Source organism: Antechinus flavipes, chromosome 4 (assembly GCF_016432865.1).
Source record: "Antechinus flavipes isolate AdamAnt ecotype Samford, QLD, Australia chromosome 4, AdamAnt_v2, whole genome shotgun sequence".
Lineage (NCBI taxonomy): Eukaryota > Metazoa > Chordata > Mammalia > Dasyuromorphia > Dasyuridae > Antechinus > Antechinus flavipes.
The window spans coordinates 112546198-112571131 of NC_067401.1; the positions used below are offsets into that span (position 1 = coordinate 112546198).

Here is a 24934-nt window from a genome sequence, read left to right on the forward strand (position 1 = left end):
TTTTAAGGAGTTTTTTCTTTTTCTTTTTATGTCTCTTTTTCCATTTGGCCAATTTTGCTTTTCAAAGAATTCTTCTCCTCATTGGATTTTTGTCCCTCTTTTATTATTTGGTGTTATCTTCTTTAATACATTTATATTACTTCCTTGCTTAAAAACCTGTAATGATACCCTATATGTTATAGCATCAAGAAATCACATTTTCATCAATGGTGACTTCCCTTTGAAGCTTTAGACACACATTTCCAAAGATCCATCAGATCCATCCATTTCTAATTTAGGACATCACTGGCATTTCAATTTCATAAGTCCAAATCAGAATTTATTTTGTAATAAGCTCTTCACTGGCCTTCCTGCCTCAAATCTCTTCCCAATTCTATTCATCCTCCACTCAGTAGTCAAAAGATTTTTCTAAAGTGAAGGTCTGACCATGTTACTCCCTCTATTCAATAAATCACAACAGTTCCCTGTTGCCTCCAGGATCAAAAGTAAAATCTTCTTTTTAGCATTTAAAAGCGTTCATGATCTAGTCCCTTTCTATTTTCCAGTCTTAAACTTTATTTATACCCATAAACTCTATGATCCAGCTTTGCTGGTCTCGTTGTACCCACTGTCCCAGGTAGTACTCTTTTCCTCTGTCTTAATCAATAGAATTCAAATTCTATCTTCTGCGGGACAATCTTCTAGGTTCCAAAGCTGTTAGTTAATTCCTTCTCCTCTGAGATTTTACTTCCCATTACTTTTGTATATATCTTGTATGTACCCAGTTATTTACATGCTGTTTCTCCAAGGGAATGTGAACATTTGAAGGGTGGACACTATTTTTGCTTTTCCCACGTCCTTATCCTTTAGCAAAGTGCCAGGCATATAGTAAGTGAAGATATTAATCAGCAAGTCTGTTTGCCTCAATTTTCCTCATCTGCAAAATGGGGATTATAATAGCACCTATCTCCCAAGATTATTATGTGGCTCAAATGAAATATTTATAAAGTGCTTAATACTGTACCTGACACATAGTAGAAGTTACCTGAATGTTAGGATTATAATGTTCAGAGACTGGGGGAAGATATATACATATATATGTGTGTGTGTATACACACACACACACACAGAGAACACACATTTATTTAGCCTTTTAAAATTTGCAAAGCCCTTAACATTATTTCATTTGATTCTTACAATCATCCTATGAGATACTTAATAAATAATAAATGCTTTTTTATTTGATTTCTACTTAGCAATCAGGTTTTTTATTAGATTAGAATCAGGTACTTTTCTGGACTCCTCCCTTTTTGAATAATCATTAATAAAAGTCAGGAATTTCTCAGCTACTCTGCTTTTAGCATCAATAGTATCAGCAGACTGTGGAAGTTCCTACAACTATTGGAACTCATCATCCTTTAAGGCATATCCTTTTATTGTCAAATTACAGTCATGAGAGGCAGCTAGATGGTGCTCTGGTCCTGGAGTCAGGAGGACACTTAATACTTCCTAGCTGTGGGATCCTGGGCAAGTCACCTATCCCCAATTGCCTTACCAAAAAGAGAAAAAAAAAAACAAATTATAATCATGAGACACATGAGATTTCCTAACTAGTTGATTCCTGGTGACGAAGTAGAAAGGGCATTCGATAATTAGTTATTAAAGATGAAAGAAATAATTTCTCACGGGAGGGTCTTGTTAGGGATATTTGTTTAGGAGAACCGCTAAATCATCCCCCTTAGATTGCCTTAAGTATTGAGCTCTGACCTTCAGAATTCAGTGATCTGAACTCAGAACGTAGAGATTTGTGAGGGCTTGTCCAGACAGTGAGAAGACAAATAACTTCCAGAGGAAGTCATCTTGCACAGGAAGAGAGATTTTGCAAGGACTCTGATTTTCAGGAGTGAAATGGACATAAGCCACCCCATGAGGAACTTTAATATGAGATACAGAATTTTCCATGATCTCAGATGGGACCCGGGTTGAGTCCCAGGAGTTTTCTTTCCTGGTGAAGCCAGCAAACCCAGGTCTCCTTCTCATTCCGTAAATTGGTCCCCTTCCAGCTTGCTTTCCACCTCATTTCCCCTCCACCCTTCCCCCACCTGCTTGGCGGTTTCTTATTTGCTTCTTTCTTTTCTTTTAAGATGCACATCCCCCTCCTCAAATGCTCAGGCCTCCCTTCCAAATCTCTGTAGGTATTCCTTTTGTGCTTATGCTGTGTACTTTCCCACATATATTTTTACAGGCATATTAACAGGTACGGGGTCTTTCCCATTAGAATGCAAGCTCCCTTGGAGCAAGCATTGTTTTGTTTTTTCTTTACGCCTGGGGCTCGGAACATCTGAGTTCCAATGCGATCAAAGACACTTCCTAACTAGGGAACTCGGTAAGTTACTCAGCCCGTTAGCACCTAACCTCGCAGGAGTGTCGCGCGCATAAAAAGGGATGTCACGTGTAAGACCTTTTACACCGCCTGGGACACAGTAGGAGATGAGTATAACGATGCCGTTCCCGGTTCTCAGCCACCCTAGCGCCCCACGCATGGAAGCTTCTTCGCGAACACAGAGCTAAGGCGGCGGCAGCGTGCAAGCCGCACGCGCCTAACTAAGGTTAGGGCTGGCTGAAGCCGTCCGTTCCTAACTGAATGGGCCTATGGGGAGGGAGGACGCACGCACGGGTGGGGTTTTCCCTCCCTTCTCCCCAGAGCCCCGCCCCCCGTCAGTCAGTAGGTCGGGAGTCTCGTGCGGCCTCAGCTGCCCAGGAACCAGTACGCTCGCGCGCCCCCGCCCGCGCACGCGCAGGAGTGCTCTCTGGGTCGGCGTAGCGGTCTCTGTGGTACTCGAATTTTGCCTCGGGTGCAAAGAACTGTATGGGCAAAGCTGGCTAGGCCGGCCCCTTTCACGGGCTCGCGGTCTCCTCATTTGCAGAGATCCTTGAAAAGAATCTTTTTCCATTCCAAGATGTTTACGACATTTCTCCGCCCCAGACCTAATTTTAGGCTTCGCCCCTCCCCCACTCTTCTTCCCGCCCCGCCCTCCCGCGGCACCTCGGAGCTCGGCGCCCAGTGCCAGGGCGGGACCGCGCGAGGGCGGGCGGCTCATTGTCCGCGGCGAGCCAGGCCGGGTGGCCCATTCCGGCCACGCCTCCCGCAGGTCGTCGGAGAGGTGTGAAGCTAGGTACCCAGACCAAACGACCTTTCCCCTCGACGGACTTTGGTTCTACTTTGGGTTCGGGACCCGGAGCCCAAACCGACCCGAGCCTCGATGGGCCCCTTCCCTAGGCACTGTAGATAGAATTTAAAAAGATGCTCAGCCCACAAAGGCAATAAGAGGTCCTAAGTTATAACAGTTCGATAAATATTTATTCAGCTCATGCCTGGTGCCGGGCGCTGTGCCAAGTACGTGGTGATTCAAAAAGAAGCCAGAGACTGCCCCCAAGAAGTTTACAATCCGCTCGGTACACCCTGTGGCGAAAGCTCCTTTAAAGCCTAGCGAGCAATAGAGTGCGCCTTAGGGTCACGTGGTCCTTTAAGTTCTAAATTGTCGCGGAGCCGCTAATCGGGAAAATCTGAGTAATTAGGGAACTTTTTGGGGGGTGGGGGACGGGAGGCACGAGGAGTGAGGCTGCACCTGAGTTGAGCCTTGCAGACTAAAGCTTCTACAAGAAAAGCTGATGGATCGTATCCCATGCACGGGCAGCTTGCTGGGTCTTGGAATGAAGTGTTTAACACTTGATGACAGACAGAAAAGGGAGATTCGCTCTTTTCGTTGGTTTCAGTTAATCTCTGAACTTGAGATCTCAGTCAGTGCGAGCTAGTGTCTTCATGACCAGAGCTAGTCTGCAGAATACTGTGTTAGGGGCTAAGAGAAATTCTAAGAGACGCAGCATAATCGGGGTGCTGCTCCAGGTGCCAGGAGGGTGCCAAAGGGAAGTGAAAGTGGAGGAGGCGTTTGAGCTGGGCTTTAAAATGTTCTTAAGAAGACACTAGGCAAAGGAAGGAGGGTAACATTTCCATGTAGGGAACTAAACAAGGCAGGGAAGTGGGAAACCACAGAACGTCAGGGAACTAATGCGTGTGCTGCCAGCCCCAGCCAGGGGTGACCTTGCGAAGTCAGACGTTTTGCAGGAATAATCAGACAAAGAGCAACACTGAATTGTAATGGGATTATACTTATCATGGGGGGCGGGGGAGCTGGGTGAGGAGGTAGCGGAGATCCTAAAGTGACCTGGACAAGTTGTGATAAGTGATTGTGGAATATTATTGTGATAAGAAATGAGGTGCAGGCTAGTTTCAGAAAAACCTGGAGAGTTTTGAATGAACTGATACAAAGTGCAATGAGCAAAACCAGAAGAACAAATGATGATAGCAATATTGTAATCAACTGTGAATGATTTAACTACTCTCAACAATACAATGATCTAAGAAAATTCTGAGGGATTTAAGATGAAAAATGCCATCCACCCCCTGAGAAATAAATGATGAAGTCTGAATGCAGATCAAAGCATCCTTTTTAAACTTTCTTTTTCTTTTTTCTTTTGGTTTTCTTTTGCAATACAGCTAATATGGAAATGTGCTTTGCATTACTTCACATGTATAATCTATATGAAATTACTTGTCTTCTCAAGGCGGGAGGGAAGGAGAAAATTTGGAACTCTGAATTTTAAAAAGTGAATGTTTAAAAAATAATTTAAACAAACAACAAAATAAAAAGTGAATCAGAGGCAGTAATATAAAAGTGCTTCCAGGCAAGGGGGTAAAATAATTTTGAATTCTGAAATGTGACTGACACATAGGCGACAATTCCATTTCTAGTTAATCCATGCACTTAATGACTTACTAGGGCTTTCCCTAACTACCAATAGCAGCCCTCTGTGAAATAGAACGGGATATTAAGGACATTCCAGTGTTTCATCTTAAGCTCAGTCTCAAAAACCATTGTAATCTGAGAGTGTAGCCTTATGTATAAGGGCACTGTGTGTCTGTGCCTCCATATTAACTGTATTGTAAAAGAAAACCAAAAAAGAAAAAGAAAGTTTAAAAAGGATGCTTTGATCTGCATTCAGACTTCATCATTTCTCTCTCAGAGGGTGGATGGCATTTTTCATCTTAAATCCCTCAGAATTTTCTTAGATCATTGTATTGTTGAGAATAGTTAAATCATTCACAGTTGATTACAATATTGCTATCATTGTGTACAATGTTCTTCTGGTTTTGCTCATTGAACTTTGTATCAGTTCATTCAAAACTCTCCAGGTTTTTCTGAAACTAGCCTGCTCCTCATTTCTTATCACAATAATATTCCACAATCACATATCACAACTTGTCCATGTCACTTTAGGTTCTCTGCTACCTCCTCACCCAGCTCCTCCTCCCCCCATGATAAGTATAATCCCATTACAATTCAGTGTTGCTCTTTGTCTGATTATTCCTGCAAAACGTCTGACTTCGCAAGGTCACCCCTGGCTGGGGCTGGCAGCACACGCATTAGTTCCCCGACGTTCTGTGGTTTCCCACAGCCTAACCACACCAAGCATTGTGCCAAGGGCTGGGGACACAAGGAAAGGCAAAAATTGTCTCCTGCTCTCAAGGAGCAACATACAAACGTCTATATAAAAACAAGGTATAGAGAGGATAAATTTGAGGCAGTCTCAGGCACAACTCTAGTATTAAGGAGGACTTCTTTAAGTAGAAGGGGGAGGTTTAGCTGGCTCTTGAAAGAAGCCAGGGAGGCAAAGAGACAGAGAGATGAGAAGGAAGAGAATTCCAGGCCCCAGGTTTAGGCAGTGGGAACAGATGGAATTAGGAAATAATAAGAGTCATGTTCCACGAACAAAAAGGGGGCCCAGGGTCGATTGATTAGTTTGTCCTGGGGAGTAAGGTGTAAGAAGACTCAAAAGGTGGGGGAAGCCAGGTTATTAAAAGGTTTGAATACCAAAGTAAAGGGGGGGATGGAAGAGAAGAGGGAGACAGGATTTATAAGGGAGAATTGGGATTTAAGGTTTGGGTGTGTATGGGAACAACCAAGGCTACTTTAGAGGCAGACACAAACAGACAAGGGCCATAAGTTGGTGACCTACAGCATGCTGCTGAATCTAGAGGGTCTATATCCCCCCAGGAAGGAGGGAAGCAGGTAGTTGTAAGTGCTGTTTCAGATTTTGGATTTCTTATTGTTATTCAGTATTTTTAATCATGTTGGACTCTGTGACCCCATTTAGAATTTTCTTAGCAAAGATACTGGAATAGTTTTCTTGGTAGAGATACTGGAGTACTTTGCTGTTTCTTTCTCCAGCTCATTTTGCAGATGATAAGCTGAGGCAAACATGGTTAAGTGACTCGTTCCGGGTTACACAGGCAACATCTGAAGCCAAATTTGAACTGAGAAAGATAAGTCTTCCTGACTCCAGGCCCCCCATCTTGCAAACAGGAAAGCCCTATTTGGGTCTTCATGTGGGTATACATCTGAAGTTGGGTGTTACCCATTTGTCCAAGTCATAAGAATGTCAGTCAAACCTAATTTGGGGGACCATGTAACCTCCAATATAGATGGAGGCACTTTGGGTGCTACTTATTGGGTATGGAATAGTCTCCAGCTGAGAGGCCTCCTACCTCTTTTCCATACCTGCTTTTTGGAATTAGGAGTCAGCTTAAAAGGTGATTCCACTTCAGGCACTCTAAGAAAGTTTGAAAAAACTTCACTCAAATAAAGAAATGCAAGCTTTTGGCAACTATATGAAAAAGATGCTTCAGATTGTTAATAAGAGAAATGAAAATTAAAATAAGAGAAAATGAAAATTATATCTATCAGATTGGTAACATTGACAAAAGAGGAAACGAACCATTACTGAAGAAGTTGTGGGGAGGACAGGGCACATTAAGGCCCTGTTGGGAATCTTCTAGAAGGAATTCTGGAAAACAATTTGGAACTCTATCTCCAAAATCACTAAACTGTGCAAATTCTTTGACTTAGTAATATTACTATTAGTATTTATCCCAAAGAGGTCAAAGACAGAGGAAAAGGACACATACAAGAATATTTATAGCAGCATTTTTTTTTGTAACCAAAATAGGTATGCATCACAAATTGTGAAGCAATCTTGTAACATGATCAACTAGGAAAGACTTGGCTACTCTGATCCAGACAATTCCAAAGGATCTTCAATGAAAAATGCTATCTAACTCTGGGGACAGAGAGATCTGATGAACTTTGAATGCAGATTGAAGTATACTTTTTTTCACTTTTTACTTTTTTTTACAAGATGACTGATATGGATATGTTTTGCGTGACTTCACAGATATAATTGATATCATGTTGCCTTCTCAATGGTGGGCGAGAGGCAGGAGGGAAAGAGAAAATTTGGAACTCAAAAATTTTAAAGATGAATATTAATAACTAAATTGAAAAAAAAAACAAATTATAGTGTGTACATGAAATGGAATTGTTTTGTAAATATGACAGATTCAAAGAACTAAGGAAAAAGTTTAATGAATATCATGATGCAGTGACATGAGTGGAATTAGAACAGTTTACATGATGACCACAGGAAGTGAAACAGCTTTGAAGGAACTTGGACTCCAAGCCAAAGCATCAACCAATCATAATTTCAAAAGACTAATGAAACATACCACTCATCTGTTGGCAGAGTGGTAATGGACTAGAAGATACAGAGTCCAACATGCATTCTCAGAGATGGCCAGACAGTGTTGGTTTATTATTTTTTTTTGGTTGACCATACACATTTGTTACAAAGGGGAGGTGGATAGGAGAGGGGAAGAAGTGGACGAGTAGGTAGTGATAAACATGAAAAATGAATCAATAAAACTTTTTTTAATGCACAGAAGAAAAAATTATGTAGGTGAGACAAATAGACCCACTTTACTACCATGTTAAACCCTTATAGTCCAAGTCCCTTATTTTCCAGATGAAGAAGCTGAAGGAGATCGGGGAAGTTGTAACATGCCTAGGGTCATACAGACAATAACTCAGCAGTAGAATTTGAACCCAGATCCTCTGGCTATAGCACCACTTCTCTTTCCACTGTACTGTATTTTAAAAAACTAGATCATATAGGTTCAGTTTCATATCCCATAATATTATGTACTGTTCTTCTTTGTATATGAAATATTTATGATTAAATTTACAGTTTTAAAAGGTAGCTATTTACTAAGATGACCCAGAGTATTTAACTCCTTCATTTGACTCCTTCCTTGGAATTATTTCCAGATGTGGCCACCAGGGGGCAGTCGTTTGATGTCGCTGTCTCCCGTGCCCTTTCCTCCAGGTTTTGATGTCCCCTTAGATAGGGTCTGCCTCATCACTGAGAGAAAAGTTCCCACCTTAGAGGAGGGGAGGGACGAAAGAATGCCCCCAGATAAGCAATCAGTAGGAGTTATGAGGATGAGTCACATGAGGTCATCACTGCAAAGCCCTAGTAAACAGGGCTTTCAGGATTCATCCAGATCCAGTTGGAAGTGGAACCCCGTCTTTGAAGTTAAAGCCAGGCAGAAGTGGCTTGGGGCCTATTGGGAGGGAAGACGTGTGCCCTCCATGTCACACATAAAGTAGGAAAGCAGGGGATTTTGTGGATACAACGAGTAAAAAGAGCCGAAGAAGGACTGAAGAGACTGGCTTATGAATGAAGGGAACGTCATCGTACAGTAAGGAATGATGATGGAAGAATTCAGAGAAATGTGGGAAGAGGCTACGAACTGATGAAAAATAAACATGCAGAGGGGTAGCTTAGTGAATAATGCTGGGCCTGGAGTCAGGAAGATCTGAATTCAAATCCATTCTCAGATCCCTATTAGCTCTGTGATCCTAGGTAAGTCATCTTTAACCTCTGTTTCCCTTAATCCACTGGAAAAGGAAATGGCAAATACCTTTGTCAAGAAAACCTCATGGACAGTATGGTCCAAAGGATCACAAAGATGGACATGACTGACTAACAACAAATAACAAGTAGAACCAGAAAACTTTATGTAACTAAAGTATGTAAATAAAAAGATCATTAAAAAGAAAGTCAGATTGAATAATTGTAAAAACCCATATTAGTTCTGGAGAATGGATAAATGAAATAGATTCCCCAATCAATAGAGATGTGGGAGAGGAGGGAACGCCTGAGGCAGAATGTTTCATAGATTGAAAGTCACTATATTGTTTTTCCTTAACCTTTTTGTTGGCAAGAACAGAGAGTCTAATTGTGGGTTTGGAAGTATTACTATCCAGAAATGGCTGCTGTAAAATCAAAAGGCATCAATAAAGCATTTTAATTTTTAAAAAGTACTGGATATAGGACCAGAATACCTGTGTTTGAATCTTGGTTCTACTTTATGTTAGTTATATGATCTCAGGTGAATTATCTAATCTTACTGGGTTTATCATCTTTAACACAACAGAGTTGAACTGAGCAATCTAAAGGTCCAGTTTGCCTTTATATTCTAAATAGAGACACAAAGACAGAAGATCAATTGATTCTCAACTCCATTTATTACAAAATACTGATTAAAAACCCAGTGTAAAAAAACCCCAAACAAAGCCCAAGGCCCTATCTCCCTTCCCATTCCCTCCTCTCCCTCCTCCACTTCCCTCTGCAGGCCTGCCTATCTGGTGGGGCATTCAGATCCGGATTTCTCCAGCCAAGAGGGCGTCATACCAGGCAGGTGTGAGAGCGACATAGGCACCTGCTGCCTGGTCCAGTACAAAGAGAGGCACATGAACAGTGCTTGGGTTGAAGCCTTCCTTTGCCAGACGAACCTTCTGCTGTTTAAAGGTCTCTGTGGTGTCCAAAGACTCCTGGAGAAGGAAGCCCAGAAGAGGAGTAGTTGAGTAAGCTCTATAAGTTGATATTCAGACTAAGTACCAAGAGGCTGGGTACCTGTGCTAGCTATTTCTGCATGTATGTGCATCAATACCTAATATAAACATCTGTATACAGCCCCAACTTAATATTTGTCAAGTATGCACATATACACAGATATATGTACAAAGGGACAGGGAGATGGAGGAGCCAGCTTGTGCCTGTTGATTTGAGGTAAGAAGAGAAGGCTGAGAGAGAAAAGACGAGAATGAGACGAGAGAATTTTTCTCGCTGTGCGAGAGATGAGCTAGAATCCTTTGATGGGAACCAGGACTTTCAGGGGAGTACTGGAAAGGAAGAGGGAGTCCTAGTACCTGGATCCGCAGGAATCGAGGCTGAGCGTAGGGGGGCAGAATCTCAGCTACGTGGGCATAGAACCTGGCGAGGTCCAGGGTGTGATGGGGGCGCAGAACCACAGCTGCCATGCCCGCTCTTCCTTCATGCCCTGGGTGGACGGGAGAGGCAGCGAGTGAGCCATATCATTTGTGGGGGTCACGTGGCCCTCAGGAACCCTGCTCCAAATACAGGGAGTTCCTTTAGCCCTCACAGTATCCACACACCTGGGACGGTGACTCCATAGACATTCACATCCTGCAGCATGTCCAGCACTCCCAGAACCTTAGCCACTTCGGTCGTGGCCACATTTTCCCCCTTCCACCTAGGGAGGAGCAAAGAACCAAATACCGAAGGTCTGAAGGCAAACATCAGAGCCCGAGGAAACAGATTAGACTACCAGAGACCCAAAGTTGAGTCTCTGGGACATTACAGGAATGCATGGGTCGAGGCCCAGGGATTAGGGGATTTTGGGGTTAGGTTTTAGGCTTTGAGGCTTAAGAGCTGGGCTGGGCTGAGATCAGGGGCACCTCAGGTCAGTCACCTGAAAGTGTCCCCGGTGCGGTCGTGGAAGTGTAGGAAGCCCTGGGCATCACAGACCAGTAAATCCCCAGTGTTGAAGAAAACATCCCCGGGACGGAAGACATTGTGCAGCAGCTTCCCCCGGGCCAGCTCGGGGCTCCCTGCGTATCCCAGAAATGGTGCTCCCTGGTTCACCGGAGCCACCATCAGCCCTGCTTCCCCTGGGGGGGGTCAGAGGAGTCAGCAATGGTGGCTGCCCAACAAACCCCACGCTCCTCAGCCTGCTTGCAGCCCCACTCCCTCGGGCTCACCAGTAGGCACAGGGACACAGAGTCCCCGGGCATCCCGAACCGGCTCCCCTGCAGCCACGTCATACCGAATCAAGGAGAAGGGTGAAAATAGCTGAGGGAAGCAAGGACAGACAAGATGGAATAGAAACCCTCTAGAAGACTTTCTCCCACTCTTTTTTGCACCTCCTCCCCAACCAAGAGGCCTGCGGAGTCCCCCGGCCCTCACCTTGTAGAGCCAGGATACCCTCCCCACGGCACCCGGGTATCCAATGTAATTGAACGTGGCCACATTGCCCTCTGTGAGGCCATACGTCTCGAGTATCCGCAGGGGCCCAAATCGTTGTAGGAACCGGGTCCAGATGTCTGGTCGCAGCCCGCTGCCCACGGCCAGACGCACCCCGTGGTTACGATCCCCTTCACTCTGCAACGGGCAAAGGAAAGGGTGAGTTTACCCTCGGCCCCATCAACCACTCACACTTTTCTCCTGCACCCCAATACACTCAACACCCCAAGTCCAGAGCCTCCCGCTCTTGCCCTCCCAGCTAGGACTTGCTGATCGCTCTCCTTCCCACCGCCAGCCCTCCTTTTCCTCCCCGATCTCTATTCTGATTCCGGGCCTATCAGGTCTGCATACCCTTGTTCCCTATTACCAGAAAGAATACCCCCTCCCAGGCCCCAATGCTCCCCAATGCCCCTCAGCACTGGTGGCTGGTTGACGAGGTAGCGACACAATTCTCCAATGTACTGGAACACTGTCACTCTGTGCTCCCGACAGTCTTCCCAGAACTGGCTGGCAGAGAACTTGGTCTTCAGCACCACGGTGGCCCCTAGTCATGGGAGAAGGCTGGACTAAGAAAGCGTGATTCTCGCCTCATTCTGCCTATTTCCACCCTGAAAGCAGAGGCTCTTCCAGAAGGAACCCGGTTCACTTCTCTCCTCCCTGGGTCCTACTTTCCCGTTATCTCCGGGTCCAGCGGGGTTCCTGGAAAAGTTCTCTGAAAGACCTCAACAAAGCCTTTCCCTCCTCCTCAGTCACAGTCCTTCCTATTCCCTCCCTGAACTTTCCTCCCGCTGGGCACACAAAGCCTACCTCTTCCTTCCCATCCCTCCCCGCTCCTCTCCTCTGGGGAATGGACTCTCCTCCCTGCTCTGGGGCTCCCAATTCCTCCCGCTGCCTTAGCTGGGGATCTAGCTGGTTAGCCCCCGGCTCTGCCCAAGTCCCCGCGGGCATCCCTCTCTGCCTTCCCCACCAGTGTTCTCCGAGGCCGGGCTCTTCCCGACCAGCACCCAGGACGGAGGAAAAGGAGGGGGGCGGTGAGGAAAGGAGGGAGGGAAAAAGCAACCGCGCGAGTGACGGACCGATGCCCAGGCAGCCCACGATGCCCAGCAGAGAGCCCGACATGTGGTAGAGCGGGAGGGTGAGGTAGATCACATCGTCTGGGTGGACATCACAGAGCTGGTAGAAGCCCTGGCACTGCAGCACCTTCATGTGACTGATGCGAGCAGCCTTGGGGAGCCCTGGAGGGAGAAACCGCAAGCGGAGCGTGAGCTCCTGCACTTGCTCCCGGCGAGGAGGGGGAGGGCTGCCCAGAAGCCCGGTCTGGAGCTCCTGGGGCCCTCTCCTGTCGGCGCAACCTGAAGCCCAGGTTAAGCTGACTGACTTGCTCAGCGTTACCCAGCGAGGGTCCGAGCAGAAACTGAAAACAGGGCCAGCGCGTGCTCTCGGGTACAAGTACTTTGGGGGAGAACAAACCTGTGCGGCGGGGGAGGGGAGGGAGGCAAATCAGCCAATAGAAAGATAGGGGCGCTCTCCTCAAGGTGCGTTTGGGGAGCCGGGCGAGGCTGGGAGTGGGACTCCGCAATGAGCGGAGGGGGCTCACCGGTGGTTCCGGAGGTGAAGATGTACAGGCAGGTGTCCAGAACGCTTTTGGGAGCTGACAAGTACCCGGGCAGCGGCCCTCCCCCCTGGGCAGCGGCCTCGGCCAGAAGATCGCTGAAGCCCTCAGGGTGAGGCCCGGGGCCCGCAGCCCATAATTTTAGCTTCAAATCCCTGAGATCTGGCAGGTCGGGCTGTAGGGACTCCAGGAACTCTGTGTGGGGAGAGGGAAGGGCACAGAAACTCTTTTAGGGCCGTACGGGATCGCGGACTGCAGGTCCCCTGCCCCAATCTCTCATCTTTCCCAGAAGAGGAAGCTGAGGCTCTGGGGAGTGAAGTGACTTGTTTACAGTCTCACAGCCCACTGGTGGCCCCGCTTGGTCTCCTGACCCTCAAATGCTTTTCAAACCGTTCGGTCCTGGGCCCCCTCGTGCGGTCCCAGGTGAGGGGGGGAGGCGGCAAATCCCACTTGTAGCTCCTTTTTAGGAACGCGGGGCAGCCCCGCCCCCTTTCGAATCCCCGAGTCCCTGGCCCCGCCCCTCCCGAACGCCGTGGGTACCGCCGCTTCTCTTCCCGAACCGCAAAGTCTCCTCCCAGTCCGGCTCTGGGCCCCCAGGTAGAGTCGCGCCCGCTCACTACCGCGCTCACCTGGCGCCACAACTAGGGCGCGAGCGCCGCAACTCCGAAGACAGTGCAGTAGAGGCCCCCGACGCAGGGCGGTGGGCACAAAGGCAGCCTGCAGCCCGGCTTTGGCGAGCCCGAACCAGAGCCACAAGAACTCTGGGGTGGCGGGGAGGAGCAAGGCCACCACCGAGCCAGATTCCAGGGGGGCGAATTCCCCTCCTTCGCGGGCAGCTTCTTTGCCTTTGCTGGATGCAGGCTCAGCTTCGCTTCTTACCGTGGCCCCTGCGCCACTTGCGTACTTTGCGCCTTTCTCAGCGGCCCCCCCATCCAGGTTAGGGTCCTGTTTCCAGCCCCTCACGCGCAAAAAGGCTCGCGCCACTCGGTTACTCTCGTGCTCCGCCTGCGCGTAACTGTAGTGCCTGCCCTGGTGAATGAGGAAGGTGCGCCCGGGACACTCCCGGACCAGCTGCGAGAGGCGCCAGGCCAGGCTGCAGCCGCCCTCGGGCCCCCCCGGGTCCGCGGCAGCGGCGGCGGCTACTCTGGCTTGCAGGGCCCGCTTGCATCGCAGGGCGCGCACAGTAAAGGCCAAATCTGCCAGGAGCCAGCGGAGCCGGGACCACCGGAGCAGCTTCAGCACGAGTAGCGGCAGCAGCAGCAGCAGGGGTAGCGAGATGAGCGCGGCCATGGTGCTCCTCCCCAGTCCCGAACCTAGACCGCGTCTTGCCCCAAGCCCTCACCGAAAAGTTGGGAATGGGCGAGACCTATCTATACCTCTTCCCAAAAGCGCGCCAGCATTGGCACACGCCCCTCTCCTCCCACCTCTCTTACACCGTCCCAGCTTCCCAACCCTCCCGAATGACAAGGAGCTAGGCCAGGGAAGAAGGGGAACGGCTAAGCACTCTCCGCCCACCTCCCTTCTCTATGCTCCGCCCAGGGCGTGCCCCCTCCTGGGGTATGGGCAAGCCTATCCCCCTCCCCAGCCTAAGTTCTCAACAGCCAGCAACCAGAAGACGCCCCGAGTTTGGGGTTCTTTCCCTCTCGAGACTTGGCACCTCAAAAACTAGAGTGCTTTCTCTTGGTTTTCCCCAGGGGCTGTGCCAGCTGCGCCCACATCTTGGTCCAGCATTCCCCCCACCTAGCTCTATTCCCCAAAGCGCCGGGGATCCCCATCTTTCTCCCCTCCCTTCCCCTCCTCCCGCCCACCTCTCTGCGCTCAGGCTCCTACAAATCCAAACTCTGTATGTGGCTCCTCCCAGCTGCCAACATCTGCAGCCCCCAGGCCGGGTGGAGCCTCAGTTCAGTAAGTAGGGGAAAGGTGGTGGCGAGCTGGGAGCTGAGACAGGGAGGGCGCATTTAGGGTCCGCCCCTCCTTCCCGGCAGCTAGGAGAAAATCCTAACTGGGGCAAAGCAGCGGGTGGTTTCCCTCCCCGTTCTAATTGGGGCAGAAGAAACCCGGCAAGAGCTGAGGCGAGATAGCTTTCCAAGTCAAAGAACAGTCTTTGGAAGGGCTTTCAGGTTGCCCACATTCTCCGAGGTCTCCGGCACTTAGTCGGCGGTCAACGTAGAATGAACTTTAAAATGGCCCAAAGGCATTTTATTTTCTTCTTGGCGGTGCCAGGAGGCAACCCGGTGTCTATAGATTTAGAAAAGGGAGTAGAGGCCCGGCCCATCTCCGGCTCCAATCTCAGAACCTGGAGGATGACCCAGAGGCGGACAATCTTCCCCTATCAGTTGGGAAAAAGGGAATCACAGGTGGAAGAGACTTCAAGTCTCAGAACAATTTTAACAGGATGCCATCTAAGGCATCCTAAGACAGCAACACATCATCTAACTTTTGCTCCATAGGATCCCCCAAAGTAAGCCCCGCAATGGCCCGTTTGGAGCTTTTGAGTGCACCCCTCCTAGGCCTAGCATCACCCAGGTAATATGCACTTGGCTACTCTTTGGACGAGTAAGTGTGTAACAAGAGGAAAAGCAATAGGGGCAGAACAGGGCCTGCAAAGAATGAAGTGGATAGGAAGAAACAAATAGAGCTTGGACCAGAAACCACCTGGAATAGCTGGGGATCAGCTCCGGGAGTCCAGGTCACCGAACTGGAGCATCCCCAATAACTAAGGGCAAGTGTGGACAAGAAACCAGGCCTCTGGCAGGGGCCAGAGGCAGGGGGGCTCATTGGCTTTTGTACAAAACAGGTTCCCATTGGTTTTATTGTCATTTAAAAACACCTTTAAAAACACTAATGTCTCTGGCCGAGGGAGGGGGAAGAGAAGGAAGAGGAACCAGTGTGGAAAGGGGTCCATTCTTCCCCAGTCCTTCCAGAGGCTCCTTGGCTAGCCCCAGGAGGGGCAACGTACACAAAGAAGCCTCTAGAATTCTTTGGGCATTCCCCGTGGTGGCAGCTTGCCCCACATGCAGGCCAAGAGAATCACTTTCCCAGGGACTGCTGGCTTGCCCAAGCCCTGAAGCCCCTCCCTCGGGCCCCCTCCTCAGGGCTCCCAGGGACCTAAGGAAGACCTGAGAGCACACAGCACTCCCAGGGCTCACCCCCAGCTGACGAAGCCTGGGAGTCTTTCTGGGCCAGGACACAGCCTTTGGTGCTCCAGAGCAGCCATATTCACAGAGGAAACGCTCTTTTCATTCAGACACAAGAGTAGGAAAATCTGCCTGCCTCTAGCACAACATGCTTGAAAAGGGGAACACTCAAAACTCTCCATTTTGATCTTCTGTCTTTAAGGCAGTCACTTTTTTCTGCTAAAACAGCTTTGCAGGAAGCTGGGGACTCACAACATATCACTGATTTGAGTGGATAATGGCCTCAGCAGGGACCCAGGTGTCCATGTTGGAGGGCTAGATGCCCAGCCTGGAGTACCTGGGGGGAGGCGGGATAGGACAAGGGGTCGCTACTGTCCTGAGGGGAGGGCAGGCTCGGCAGGGAAGCGAGGGGCAGCAGCTGTTTGGGCTGAACTAGATCAAAAAACGTCCCCCCCCTTTTCCCCCAATGTGAAAATTGGGGAGAGGGCAGCTAAGACCAGACCCCACAAGCTCCTATTAACCTCTGACTCTCCGGTAGGGAAAAGGGGGAGGGCAGCCCTAAGAAGTCCTGGGGGACAGGGGGATGGAAGGGTAGGCAGGTTTCAGTCACTGTCCGAGCCCACTGCGGACGATCCCTTCCTTTTCCTCTTGGTAGGCTTAGGTTTTGTGTCCTCTTCCTCCTGGAAAACAAAGCCGAAGGGGACGGAGGCGGCTGTGAGGTGGCCCTGGCAGCCCTGTGGCCCATCCCTGCTTGCCCGCCCCACCCCAAGCATCTCACCGAAGCACTGCTGGAGCCCGACTCCTCCTCCGCGTTGGGGGGCTGTGTGGCGTTCTTTCGGCTGCGGGGGCTGGATAGGGCAGCCTTTCTCCGGCTCTTGGGAGGCTTGGTGGAAGAATCCTCATATTCCTCAGCCAAGGAGAAGAGGTCACTGAACCTGGGAGGGGGATGTGGGGCTCAGGCTAGAGGAGTCTGGGAGGCCCCTGCCCAGGTGGCCAGTCTGCAGGTGCCCCTGCTCTCATTCACCACCCAACCCCTGGCCAAGCTGTTCTTCCCCGGCCCCTTCCCAAGTCTGCCGTCCTGCAGCTAGCTGGCGTCGCCCCCCACCCGGCTCCCCCCCCAGAGTAAGGAGTCTTACTTCATCTTGTGGGCCTCATCACAGCTCGCCTGGACATGCTGGAGAGCCTGCAGGATCGGAGTCTGGCTGAAAACTGCAGGGGGCAGACAGCAGGGAAAGGAAGGACCCCTCAGTCAGAGAACCTGCCCTCTGAGGGTCTCACCCTCCCCTGTTCCAGATGAGGTGAAGGCCTGACACCCAACTGAAAAAGGGAATGGGGGGGGGGGAGGAGTGAGGGGAATGGAGAGAAGGGGGAAGTGAGAGGACTGGGGCAGGGGGGAGAGGGGAGGCTGCGCAGGAGGGCACGAGCCCAGGGGAGGCCTACAGTTCTGTTTGGTGTTGGTCAGATTGAGCCGGAGGTTGTCCAGATGCTCCAGGATCTGCTCCAGAGTCAGCTGGGCCAGCTTGCTGCTGGAGCTTCTCAAGCTAGGAGGGTGGGTAGCAATGAGACACAAAGTTAGCCCCTCCCGGGGAGTCGGGGCCGGCCGCCACCCTCCTAGGAAAGCTCTGCCAGATTCGAGCCCGGGGCCTGCAGGACAGGAGGCCTCGCGCTGGCAGCTAGGCTCCCCAAGTGAGAGAGGCTCTGGGTGCCGTGTGACTTCGGACCACTAGAGGTCCCCCACCACCCAGGCTAGGGGTGGTGCTAGAGCGGGCGCCCTCTAAGGCTTCCCAACTGAACGGGCAGCGGGGAGAAGCCCCCGAGGTCCGGGGATGGAGGCTGCCCGTGTTGGGCACCGGGCCTGCCTGGGCCAGAGTACCAGAAGGCCCGGGGGAGCCACGTCTGGGTGGGGGTTTCTGAGAAGAGGGGAGGGTGGTCCTTCCAAGCGCCCCACCTCTGCCGCTTTCGGGGGAGGCTGTTGTTCTTGATCAGCAGGGACTTGATGTGCTCCGCAAGCAGCTCGTCATGCTTGATGCACCAGTGCCTGAGGATGCTGGTGGTGAACTGGTCGTCCGGATGGCAAGGCCGACTCAGGACCATCTTCACCATCTCCTCACTGGGTCTGAGGGGGGCAGCAGGGGCCAAGAGAGGAGGGGGGTCAGAAGACAATCTCAGGAAGCACCAACTCATTCCCAAACCTGCTCTCCCTCCCCTTTTCCCCTCAAGCGTCAGTGATACAGCGGAATAAGCCCTGGCCCGGGCCCTCAGGAGCCGGGGTCTCCTCCTGGCTCTCAGCTCTAAGACCCTGGATAAATCACTCGGGAAGTCAGAGGCAGTTACGGAGATACTGTGGGTTCTGCCTGGCAGAAGACAGCTCAGAAGTCCCGAATCCAAGCCGTGATGTAAGAGTTGGAAGCTGAGGGTAAGTCACTCAAACAGTGGGAAGGCCGGACCATGCTCTCTCCTGGCTCTAATGGGTGAAGCGCCCTTTCCCATATCCTGCCCCCCAAACACTTCCTTGGGATCCCCTTTGGGAAGGATGTCTGGGGTTCAGTTCTAGGGAGGGCATAAGCCAGCCTTCCCAAAATGAGCACCAGGGAATCCTGAGTGGGGCAGAGACAGGAGAGCTATGCGGGGTTACACTAAAGGAACAGGGGAGAATATAGCATAGACCCCAATTCTCCATCTGAGGCCATTTCCTTCAGAACTCTTCATGTAGAGGAAAGAGAAAGTAGAAGGAAGGAAATGCTGATTACAGCTGCTGCCTCCATGGTATGGGGGGGCATTCTGAGCAGGCCCCTATCCCGCTACCTGCCCAAAGAAGATGCTGGGCAAGGGGAGTTGTAGAGGTATTTGGGAGGGAAAAAGGGAGCACAGGAGGCAGGGAAGCAGAATGACACTTCATTCTGACCCTTCTTCCCCTTGGATTGCCTTAGGACAAGGAGACAGAGAGAGGGGAAGCCACCAATGATTAGAACTGCTGTGGTAGCAGGAAACAGGGATGTCCGGTCTCCACCTCCCAGGGCAGCCTCTGGTGGGCAGGGGATGAGAAAAGAGAGGAAACCGGAATCCCAGGGGAGCTTGCCTGTTTATAAGCAATTTGGGGGAGGGGGAGAAAAAAGTCATCCCCAACAGACAGAGGAAGTAAACATGCCAAAAGAACTGAATAGGCACTCTCCCCCTTTCAACACTAATCCTCAAGATATACTCCCAAGATATAGATGAAAAAAAATTCTCAATCCCTTTTTCCTTGGACAGGTATCCCAGAGATATAAAGAATGAAGTTTGGAGGGTAGGAATCTCACTTCTCTCTCCGGAGCTGAAGCAACAGACAAGATAGGGCTTCGGGATGCTCTGCAGAAGAAAATTCAGATATTGGTAAAAAAGAATCGGAGGAAAGAAAGGAGAGAAAGAATGAAAGTGATCCATCCATTTCAAAATAAGTGTGTCCAAGAATTATGACTAGGAAAAAATAAGGGAGTTCTTGGAAAAGGAAAAAAAAAACCTATTCTGCCCCATTCCTTTTTCAATTAAATCAATTTGGACTTTTGGCCTATATTTTGACAACTACTTCACTGGGTCCCACCTCCATCACATTCTAGCCAGCCCATTCCTCAGGAAAAGTGAGTCACCAGAAAAATAAAGGGGTATTTGGAAACGACTGTAGGTGATGGGGGCACTTAAGGGAAGGGAAGCCCCATCTAAGCCCCCAGAAATGTCACCCAGTATTCTAAGCCCAAGATGTGTCTGGATTGTTCCACTCCCACTCTTTTCTCAAGCTCTAGTCTATGTACTCACCCTTATATTTGAGGTGCTGCAGAATGGGGATGATGGTCTCCAAGGGGATGTTATGAGCCAAGAAGAGCTGCCAAGCACAATACTGCTCAAAAGTTTCCCAGTCTAGGCTCTGGACTGCAGCAAGGTAGAAAATTGTGTGTGTATATATGTAAGAAAGACAAGAGAGAGAGAGACAGAGAGAGAAAAGAGAAAGAGACAGAGAGAGCGACAGAGACAGAGAGAGAAAAGAGAGAGACAGAGAGAAAGGAGAGAGACAGAGAGAGAGAAAGGAGAGACAGAAAGAGATAGAGACAAAGAGAGAGACAGAGAGAGAAAAGCGAGACAGAGACAGAGAGAGAAAGGAGACAGAGACAGAGAGAGAAAAAAGAGATAGAAAGGAGAGAGAGAAAAAGGGAGAGAGAGAATTGTTCTATGGTTATATTGCACTAACTGGAGAGACAAAACTTACAGTCATGTTAAAATGATTGCTTGTATTCCCTAAAAGTTTTACTTCCCAAATTCTTCCTATTTTGTGGAGTAGAAACAGACTTGGTGACAAGGCAAAGGCAAGAGCTAGTGCTCTACCTGGCTTTTCCCCACTTCCTTCCCAATATCAAAAGATCCATGGGAATTGTCATCTTGCCCAATCCCAGTTCTCTGCTTCCAGAGAGACTTAACAGGTAGGGTCACTTACTGAGGATATTGAGAACAGAGTCCTTCCGAAACATGACCAGGTTCCCCATCATTACATGGCAGACCAATTCCTGCAGCTGCGTAGGAAGAGGCGGTGGTGATGGTAGAGAGAAGAGGCATCATTAGCATCAGTCTCACTAGGGGGGACGGGAGAAGGACAAGCCAGGAGCCCAAAGAGAAAGAAGCATGAAGAAGTGGTATGACGAGATAACCCAAAACATGGTAGAAGATTGTTTGGGAAGAGGCAGGGGTGGGAAAGAAGGAACTATTGCTGAGGGCCCTGCTGTCCCAACAGGGTAACTGCTGGAAAGGACTGAATGATGACATCACTATATCACCAGTACATGGCTGGGAGAGGAAGAAGGGTCACTCTGTAACATGTAGTCCCCTTGTCTTGGCCTATGCCCAGCCCGCTGGGGCTCCCTGCTGAAGATGTTGAGAACAGACTGCTTGTGACACACGACCCACAAACAGCTCCAAGTCACCCTCAGGGAACCCAACTCTCGGAACCATCTATGGTAGTTTGGGCTCATGCCTGAGCCAGTGTAGACGAGGGGGGTGGTTCAGTGTTGGGTGTCAGGGACAAAAGGAAGAATGCCCCATGAAGGGCTAGCTAATCGATGGAGTATTAGTACCAGTCTGGGACAGAGTCCAAATACCCTGCACATCATTACGCCTCCTTGTGACCTTAGGGTACAGAACGTGATAAAAAGGACAAGAACCAACTTTCTCCAGCCCAAGCCCGACTGAGAGAGGCGGAGCGCCCCCCACCCCCACCCCAAACAGTTCCAAAACGCTTCAATCAGAAAGAAATTTTGTCAGATGATGCTGAAAAAAGAGGACCTGCTGAGACTTCACCTTCTAGTGGCTTTGTTCTTGTATCCTCTCTACAGAAAGACCCCAGAACATCCGACAGCAGTCCCAAAGGGGAGGGGGAAAGCTGGTGCTTCTCTACTTACAGGGGCGTCTGCATGTATTTTAAAGAAAAGAGAAGCCTAGCATTTGAACCCCGAGAAAGTCAGAAGACCCATACTTACTTGGGCTGAGTCAATCACAGCCACAATCATGTTGAGGAGCTCCCCACTCCTCAAGGTTTCATCTGGGAACTGGAAAAAGAAAAGAAGCGTCAGTCAGAGGTCCAGAGATGTTCCCTCTCCCCTTCTTCATTCTGGTACAAATATTCCCAATGATGGAATCTCCTTCTCTAAGGATGGAGAGAGGTCAGGTGAGTGAGACCCGAAGTTAGGGGAGAGGGCAGGAGAAAGAATATCACGGCGGGGTTTTCTGGCTGGTCCAGAGGGAAGAGGAAGAGCTGCATTTCTCCTCTAGAAAGAACCACAGAGGGCCAAGGCAGAGGGAAATCAAATTTTGATCCCGTTCCCACCTCATCTGCAGACCAGGGAAGGAAGGGCAGCAGGTTGGAGCAAGGTGGGCAAGGCCTCCTCTGCAGTGCTAAGTCTTCTACAGGGAAAATGGAAGGGTCCCTCTCACTCTCAGATGAGCCGTTATTCCCCTTGTAGCGCCCACACTCTATGCCCTTTTCCCTGTTCCAGGGAATTCCACCAAAACCAATACTTTCTCGCATATCCTAGTTCCCTAAAACTTTGTATGAGCCCAAAGGCTTCCTAGTCTACTGGGGGCACTGAGCCAATGGAAGCGTGCAAGGCCCCTAACCCAGGGAATGGCAGCTCTTCATCCTTGGGACTAGGAGGACAGCGAGAGGCAATCCTGGGCCTTGTCCCAGGAGGCCCATAGCAGCCTGGCCCTCCTGTCCCAGCAGCCTAAGACACTGCTACCCCGCTTCCTCTACTTCCTGGCAGGGAAGGCAGCGGGGATGCACAAAGCCCCGACAGCAGAGATGCCGTGGCGGAGGCTGAGGATGGGGACCTTTGTGGCCCAGCTCTCCAGGGGTGGAGGGGAGGACAATGGGTCTGGTGTGACCCACCAGGAGAAGAGAGGGACAAGAAACCAGAGGAAAGCCAAGGGGCCCAAGGAGGCCCAAGCCTGGAGGTTCTGGGTCACGGGAGTGGGCGGGTGGTACCTCCGTGTAGATGGAAGGAGTGAGGTGGCACAACAGCCTAACATCATCTTCCTGACAGGCCTTCATGTCCATCATCAGACAGGTGTGAAGGTCACCCAACTGCGTGGCCTGGGCAAACGACTCATAGAGGTTCATCTTCCCTGCGGCCGCTTTGCTGTAAAACCCACGAAGATTAAGCCATGTGAGCCTGGCCAAAGTCCCACCCTGGAGCCTCTGCCATTCCTGATCCAGAAAACTCATTCCACAATGGCCCCACCTCTGGTTCTCTCTGAATCAATGCCCTTGATCTGAGCTGGTGTGCCTTAATCTCGTCGAATGCCCAGGAGCTGCCAAGGGCAGGGAGTCCCCGCCCCTGTGTCTTCCCGTGGTTGGTGCCCGAGCCAGGACCGAAATCAACCAAACTGGCCACTGGCTGGGGTCAAGGACAGGGGAAAACTCTCTGGTCTTCTCCCCCCATTCTAGGGCCAGACAGAAGGGAGAGCTGAACAGGGATCTGTACCAAGGGAGGCGGGTGAAGCCTTTGCTGGTATTCCTTCACCTCCCCTCCTACCCTCACCTGGCCCGTAGGTAGTAGAGCAGGTGGTAGCCAATCTTGGGCTGTTTCTGGTAGAGCTCAGACAGGAGATCCAGGAGCAGAGAGAAGCTACTGTTGTCCTCCTGCATCTGGCACAAGTTCCTGATGGGAAGGGGAAGGAGGTCGGTGCTGAAGAAGCCTTAATGAAAGATCTACTGAAATCCCTTCTGTCCCATTCCTTGCTTCCTCCCTATGAAGATCGCCATCACTCCAGTGCTAAGGCAAGAGCCCACCTGGCCAAGAGATGCTGGGATGGGGTGAGAGAACTAGGGAGACAGCAGGGTCCTCTTAGAACTGGAAACTTACCTAAATATTAGGTATAGGGGCTTCCCCACTGATTCTTCCAGAGACCTAGAATGGTGGAATTAAAGGTCAGAGAATGTGTGGGGAGTAAAGGAGATTAGAATTTGTCCCTCCCCCAAGCCAGCAATCAATGGCAGATTGTGAGGAAATTTTAGCAAAATTTCTTCCCTTTCTTTCCTCCTAGAATCTCACTCCTCAAGATCCAGTCTCCTGGGGGAAAGAGGGAAAAGGAGGGGAAAGCAACCCCTATCAAGACATACTCATGAAAGAGCCCTCTGCAATCCTTCAAAGCCAAGATGGCAGCCCTCTCAGGGCGGAAGTCAAAGGTGAAAATGAAGTCGGACTCAAGGAATTCTTTTTCTAGGCTGGGCCGGCTTCACCCAGCAAAAATCAGGGGCCAGGAATATTGGAATGAGATTGTGGTGGCTCTTTGTCAACATCATATTGAGCATAAAATAGGCACTTAATAATTGCAAATATACAGTGATATTATTAATCTGAATATGGAGTAATAAATTAGACACAAAACACCTTTCTGGTAGGAGGTTCTGAGGTTCAAATGCCTCGATCTGCCCAGGGGGAGCAAGGCTGACTTACTCTTCAGTGACCTCCTCAGGCAACACCTCTCCTCGGAAGTGGGCCTTGAAGAGCTCTTGGAGGCAGGAGGCCAGCACGGACAGCTGCTCCGAATCAAAGTCTTCCTGAGGAGGAGACAAGGCAAGAAGGGGTCACTACAGACACAAGGACACGGAACCTCTGCCCCACGTGCAGAAGGCCAAAGGCTAAGGCCGGGTCTAGAGGATGGGGTCTGGGAGGCCTGATTGGTTGAGGGGGGCTGCACTTACCCTGGGAAGGGCCCCAAATACTTACTTCCAGGACTTGGTCCACAATTTCCTGCATGACTTCACATTGAGCTTCTGTGTCACTGTAGTAAAGAAATAAGAGGAAACACGAGAGACTTGAGAGAGGGAAGGGCCACACAGAGACCTCATACAGACACACAAGCTTTCTCTATAAAAGTTGGGGAGCAGAGGACCAAGAGTGAGGGAGATCCAAGCCCCACGGCCCCCATCAATCCAGCATCAATCATAAAGAATTCCGTCTCTGAAGTCCTTAAATCCCCAATACTTTCTGTCACTAGACATCAACAGGGCTTCTCCACCCCACTATACCCATCTTTGGGCTGAAAGCCCACCCTCTGAACGTTCTGGGTAGGCCCTAAGAGTCACCTACCTCCCCTTTTGCAGGAGGAGAACTTTATCCTTCAGAGACTCATCCAGCTGATCCAGGTAAGGGGTGATGTCAATCGGCTCCTCCACTACTGTCTCTTTGATGGGATGGAATCGAAATTCCCTCTTCTTGCCTGGTAGTAGAAAAAAGGCAGGTCCTATTCTTTGAGAACCCAAGCAGAAAGCACAAAGGGGAAGGGAAATCCCAGAGACAACCGCCTTCTGCCTTCTATCCCAATCATTACTTCCTTTACTGTTTTAAACCTTGAAATTTCTTTGCAATTTTGTGTTTGTAAATGATCTCCCTTCCTC

At 50.0% G+C, this 24934-nt stretch overlaps 2 protein-coding genes across 3 annotated transcripts in view; both read right to left on the minus strand.

The window, feature by feature from the left end:
• Nucleotides 1-9445: 9445 nt before the first annotated feature.
• On the minus strand, nucleotides 9446-14615 carry SLC27A3 (solute carrier family 27 member 3). Its single transcript, XM_051994013.1, has 10 exons — nucleotides 13504-14615; nucleotides 12860-13069; nucleotides 12339-12497; nucleotides 11682-11806; nucleotides 11206-11400; nucleotides 11001-11091; nucleotides 10712-10910; nucleotides 10395-10492; nucleotides 10149-10279; nucleotides 9446-9770 (listed from the first exon to the last, which is right to left on the minus strand). The coding sequence occupies exons 1-10, from the start codon at nucleotides 14162-14164 to the stop codon at nucleotides 9594-9596; spliced, it is 2046 nt and encodes a 681-aa protein (XP_051849973.1). The 5' UTR covers nucleotides 14165-14615; the 3' UTR covers nucleotides 9446-9593.
• Nucleotides 14616-15656: 1041 nt separating this feature from the next.
• The window catches only part of INTS3 (integrator complex subunit 3), a 37720-nt gene continuing 28442 nt past the window's right edge, over nucleotides 15657-24934 (minus strand). For both annotated transcript variants that reach the window (XM_051994011.1, XM_051994012.1), the window contains exons 16-30: nucleotides 24627-24756; nucleotides 24264-24318; nucleotides 23991-24094; nucleotides 23397-23441; nucleotides 23073-23192; nucleotides 22517-22670; nucleotides 21513-21581; nucleotides 20477-20552; nucleotides 19804-19917; nucleotides 19311-19359; nucleotides 17960-18127; nucleotides 17452-17552; nucleotides 17148-17220; nucleotides 16790-16946; nucleotides 15657-16691 (exon numbers count right to left, since the gene is read on the minus strand). In XM_051994011.1, coding sequence (XP_051849971.1) covers nucleotides 16614-16691; nucleotides 16790-16946; nucleotides 17148-17220; nucleotides 17452-17552; nucleotides 17960-18127; nucleotides 19311-19359; nucleotides 19804-19917; nucleotides 20477-20552; nucleotides 21513-21581; nucleotides 22517-22670; nucleotides 23073-23192; nucleotides 23397-23441; nucleotides 23991-24094; nucleotides 24264-24318; nucleotides 24627-24756 — 1493 coding nt within the window. In that variant the 3' untranslated portion in view covers nucleotides 15657-16613. The remainder of the gene's footprint in view (nucleotides 16692-16789; nucleotides 16947-17147; nucleotides 17221-17451; nucleotides 17553-17959; nucleotides 18128-19310; nucleotides 19360-19803; nucleotides 19918-20476; nucleotides 20553-21512; nucleotides 21582-22516; nucleotides 22671-23072; nucleotides 23193-23396; nucleotides 23442-23990; nucleotides 24095-24263; nucleotides 24319-24626; nucleotides 24757-24934) is intronic.